Source organism: Vollenhovia emeryi, unplaced genomic scaffold, assembly GCF_000949405.1.
Source record: "Vollenhovia emeryi isolate VEMERY1.0 unplaced genomic scaffold, V.emery_V1.0 DF939889.1, whole genome shotgun sequence".
In the NCBI taxonomy this organism is placed as follows: domain Eukaryota; kingdom Metazoa; phylum Arthropoda; class Insecta; order Hymenoptera; family Formicidae; genus Vollenhovia; species Vollenhovia emeryi.
The window spans coordinates 6,551-11,728 of record NW_011966477.1 but is presented as its reverse complement, the minus strand read 5'-3'; the positions used below and the strand labels follow the sequence as shown (position 1 = coordinate 11,728).

Below are 5,178 nucleotides of genomic sequence, written 5' to 3'. Positions count from 1 at the left end.
AAAAATTATTTATTACTTATAATATAATGTACATATATGTTTACATGGTGTTACATGGTGTTACATGGTTACTTATACTATAATGTACATATATGTTTACATGGTGTATTATACATATAATACTCGGTATTACACAAAATCACAAATAAAATGTTTCAAATAAAATTGGAATTTTCTTTGCCAGTGTATTGAAAATCAAATAAACTCAATGTAGTGACTTATCTGGCATTTATTATACTGGTCACAACGACGTTTCGATCGCGAATTGCGATCCTCTTCGGGTTATACAATACGTAGTTGACTAATGTTGAAGCATTCTGTCATATCTACAACTAACAGTGAATAATATCGTAAATTTATAGTGTATTCCGGATTATAACATATTATACACAAAACGTCGAATCTTACAAGTCAATAGATTACAATTTATAACAGATTATACATAAATAGTCCAAAACTTACATGTCAGTTTATTAAAAACTTAATAGAATTAATGTTCTTTATATCCCATTTCGCGAGCACGATCTCAACAAGACGTCTATCCAACTCGGCACTTCGAAACGTTATGGTAAAAAGTCAATAATGTTTATAAGATTCTTATTAGGTACTTTGTCATACATTTTCGATAAATTGTCTGTGTCATTTTGAAGATTTATTGTTTTGTTATTCTTTTTAATGAGAACCATTTCGACAATTTTTCGTTTCTTTGTCTGTTTTTCTCTGTGTAATATTTTAGGGTTGGACCAGTCGAAGTTATGATTTAATAATTCGCGATGTTTGCTAATCACTGAGTGGTTATCAGCGTCTTTTTTAATATTAGATTTGTGTTCTTTTACCCGTGTTTCTAAGTGTCTTTTTGTTTGTCCTATATAACATGCGTCGCAATTGTCACATTCTAGCATATAAACTAGCTCGGTTTGTTTCATGTTAATGAGTGGATCTTTCCCTTTTTTAATCACTGAGTTGAGTTTTTTTGGGACAGTATACACGGGATCGAAACCCCGGTCTTTTAAAATCCTGTGAATGCCTTCGCTTATGTCTTTAATGTATGGAACCGTTACAAAGTTTTTATTGAACAAGAAATTATTCCTTTCATTATTGTTCGTTGCTAAACCATGCAAGGCTGGTTTTTTCTAGGTGGAATTAAGGAGAGCATGCGATGGAGGGCCGATCACACGTTTTTTGTTCAGTACAATTTATTATCAGAGGAACTGTCACGACACACTTGTGAATTTCAACTCTTCGCGTTCGACTCAACTATTCGACTGTTCTATCGACAGGTCTCGTTCAAGGGATCTCTCCCACCTTACATGCTATTAGCCCGCGATACATGATATTAGCGCGTGATCGCAGCCCGAAACATCCCGAGCGCCTTCGATCTTAGTGTATGCTCCAACATCCCGCCCACCATTAATACTAATTAATCCTTATGACCTTAAATTAGATTTCATTTCAGCGATCGGGAGCTTACACAATTTATTTATTGCTCTCTTATATGTACCGTTGGCCGTCTGAAGTGTGACAATTCGCACCTTGTCGTCCCTTCCCTTATGTAATTCGTTTACTCGTCCTAATTTCCACCTTAGTGGTGGCGCATTGATGTCTTGGATTAACACTACGTCATCAATATTTAAATTAATTTGCTCGCGATTCCATTTCACTCTGCCCTGCAGAGATGTCAAATACTCTTGGCTCCATCTTTTCCAGAAATCTTGAGTAATTTTGTGAACGATTTGCCAGCGATCGAGGCGATTTATGGGTAGTTCAGTCATGTCGATGTCAGGGAGAGCAGTCAACGAACCACCAATCAAAAAGTGCCCTGGTGTAAGCGGTTGCAGGTCGGCGGATGTTGACGGTAAGTGACAAATCGGACGCGAGTTTAAGCATGCTTCGATCTGAATCAAAACGGTACTTAGCTCCTCAAAGGTCAACAAACTCTCGCCTACAACACGTTTTAAGTGGAATTTACACGACTTTACACCTGCTTCCCACAATCCTCCCATATGAGGAGCTGGTGGAATGAACTTCCATTCAATTTTATTCGGGATAAAAAATCATCATTCAATTTCTGCTCTTCCCTTTCAAGCAAGTCATACATCTCGCGAATCTCGTTGCGTGCTCCGACGAAATTCGTTGCGTTATCGCTATATATACGTTGAGGATATCCTCGACGTCCGGCAAATCGCCTAAGAGCGGCTATAAAGGATGCTGAACTCAGATCGCTGACAGTTTCGAGGTGGACCGCCTTAGTCGTGAAACAAACGAACAACGAGATATACGACTTGCCTGTTTTTCTACCTCGGCCCCGATTGAGCAAGGTTACAATCGGTCCGGCAAAATCCACTCCAGTAACAAAGAATGGTCGATTCGGCGTCACCCGATCCGCGGGCAATTGCCCCATGATTTGTGATAACATTTTTGGTTTATTCCGAAAGCAAGTTACACATCTATGTGTGACTCCCCTAGCGATGTTCTTTCCCCTTAGCGGCCAATACTTCTCTCGAATAGAACACAGTAGTGCCTGAGGGCCGATATGCAGCAATCTAATGTGCTCTCTCTCGAATAATAACTGCGTAAATCTGCTATTCGATGGTAGAATTATAGGATGTTTATTTTCAAACGTCAAATTCGAGTTCTGGATTCTGCCGCCCACCCTGAGGATTCCTTCCTTGTCAATGAACGGTTTGAGTGCCAATAGACTACTGCTGGTCCGAACCTGTTTGCCCGCTCGCAAATCTGTTAATACTTCTGAGAAACCACACTCCTGCACCGCAGATATCAACAATCGATGCGCGTGCCAAATTTTTGCATTTGACAAGCTTCCGAAATTCCTCTTGTCGCGACTTGATTTGACGTTGTTCCCGAACCGAATGCTCCACGCGACGATTCTCTCAATTCTTGATAATGAAGAGTTATTTCTCAACAATGATTCAACAATGTGATCCTCCCTAACCACGCTCGCGAAAACCTGTCTATGTGACCGTTGCTCGATTTAAATAACCCTTTCGTCTTCCTCAGTGAGGGACGGTTGCAAACCGTATTGCTCAAACCTTTCAAGACGCGACAGCCAATGCGGACCTTCCCACCAGATTTTGCTCTGTTTTAAATTCTCTAAACTAGTGCCTCTTGAGATCAAATCCGCCGGGTTCTCTATTCCGTCCACGTGATGCCAGTGCATCGATGGGAGGACCGACTGTATCTCGGCTACACGATTCGAGATGAATGTCTTCTGACGCGATGGATCGCCGGCGATCCATGCTAAGACTAGTGTCGAATCGCTCCATGCATGCACCTCATCAAACGCAATTTTGAGCGCTCTCTTTACGTTTTGAACCAATCTGACCAAGACAATAGCGCCGCACAACTCGAGTCTTGGCAGTGTAATAGTTTTGCTTTTAATTGGCGCCACTCGAGACTTAGAGCAGATTAAAAGAGAACTCGAAGTATTGTTCCTATCGATCACTTGTAAGTAGATGCAAGCTCCGTACGCCTTTAGCGAGGCGTCACAAAATGCGTGGAGATTGAGGCGCATCGCATTGGAGCCCCGAACAATTCTACGCGGGACTCGAATCTCGCCGACTCCCCGCAAATCCCCCACGTATGCATCCCACGCTCGACGGAGACCCTCGGTCAACGGTTCATCCCACCCGAGATTTGATATCCACGCTTCTTGCATAATTAGCTTAGCTCGAACCACAATAGGACCGACCAAACCAAGCGGGTCAAACAGTCTCGAAATCGTTGATAAAACCTCGCGCTTCGTTGAAACCGGATCGACCATACAATCGACAGAGAACTGGAAGACGTCCCCTCGGACACCAATTTAACCCCAGCGTCTTTATCGTACTCGCCTCGATCGCTAAAGCAGATGGTTCCCCAATCTGATCGATTGTTCGCAATTTTTTTATCACTCGTTCGCTGTTTGTAGGGGAAGGTGGCCTAAAGCGGGTAAGCTAACGTTAAAGGACCAAAAATTTAAATTTTTGTTCGATTATGATAACAGGTTTCATTTTATTCGATAGGAGAGTTATCGAACTTAAAAATAAAACAACATGATGGTGTCATTTTGTATCAAATAATTATTTATTATCAAAAATTAAATACTCTTCAAAAACCCGCTTTGCCCTAATAGGGGGCCTAAAGCGGGTAAGCCGTTTGGGCAAAGCGGGTAACAAACAACAAAAGAAGAAATTACACTGATAAGAGAATTAAAGAATAACTTTAGACTGTTTATTGTAAGTACACATATCACTCTTTTTTTAGAACTAATATTGAGATCTCAGTTATGTATCTAACTGTCATAAAAAATAACTTTCTCTTTTAACTTATACTTATTCAAGTAATAATCTCAGACTCATTTAAACAGTCTTTAGCAATATAAAAGTCTCAATTATATAAATGTAGCAGCACTTAGACTTACATGACTATTAAATTGACAAACTTTAATTAGGTACGTTTATTAATAAAATAAGAAATAAAAAATATTAAAAAAATAAAGCAATCGCCTCATTCTTGATATAAATCACAAAAATAGGAACCTATTCCTGAAAAATTAGTACAAGCCTCATGATCCCACTCTTCCCTTTTTTAAATGTCTTTGCAAGGTAGAGAGCGTGATGCCATATTTCTTTGCAGCCGCGGAAACTGAAATAGTTTTGGATTCTTCCATTGCAATTTGCATTGTCGCCTTACTCCAGGATGCCTGTTCCGTTTTTCTGTTATATTTATTAACCATCTAAAACTTATACAAAAAACTAATTGTAAGTATAAAACTGTATAAGGCAAAGCGGGTACCTACTCGCTTTGCCCTACCCGCTTTGCCCAAGAGCACATTTCTTACTTGAGGAATTATAACTTCAAAAACATAAAAAATTACACAGGTATTTTTATCTTGTTTTAAAGTTAGATAGTACCAAAATAATATGATATTATTAACAATATGATAAATGTACATGTTTTTGACTAATCAAAAGATACATACCTTCAGTTTTTTTAAGAAATTCACCAATTTTTTAATATTGCACGCAGTCACGTCATATGACAACTCCGGCGCCCGATCGGAACTGATCGAAACTCGGGAGTGTTCGGGTAATCTTGGCATACGCACACATTGACACTTGCGTTTCATTCGACAGTATACGAGCGCTTACCCGCTTTAGGCGGGCCACCCGCTTTAGG

At 39.8% G+C, this 5,178-nt stretch overlaps 1 protein-coding gene across 1 annotated transcript; it reads right to left on the bottom strand.

Annotated features, from left to right (window-relative positions):
* Nucleotides 1–1,427: 1,427 nt before the first annotated feature.
* Nucleotides 1,428–3,781, bottom strand: LOC105556617. The gene is made up of 3 exons (XM_012003715.1): nt 3,002–3,781; nt 2,155–2,764; nt 1,428–2,011 (listed from the first exon to the last, which is right to left on the bottom strand). The coding sequence occupies exons 1-3, from the start codon at nt 3,779–3,781 to the stop codon at nt 1,428–1,430; spliced, it is 1,974 nt and encodes a 657-aa protein (XP_011859105.1).
* Between the last annotated feature and the right edge of the window lie 1,397 nt (nt 3,782–5,178).

What these genes read in the sequence shown, in the direction of transcription:
- LOC105556617 (XM_012003715.1), bottom strand. Translation starts at nt 3,781, where the DNA reads ATGGTCGATCCGGTTTCAACGAAGCGCGAGGTTTTATCAACGATTTCG. An exon ending in TCACTGAGGAAGACGAAAGG is followed by an intron (nt 2,765 to 3,001) that starts GTTATTTAAATC and finishes TCTGCGGTGCAG; the next exon opens with GAGTGTGGTTTCTCAGAAGT. An exon ending in ACGTCGAGGATATCCTCAAC is followed by an intron (nt 2,012 to 2,154) that starts GTATATATAGCG and finishes TCATTCCACCAG; the next exon opens with CTCCTCATATGGGAGGATTG.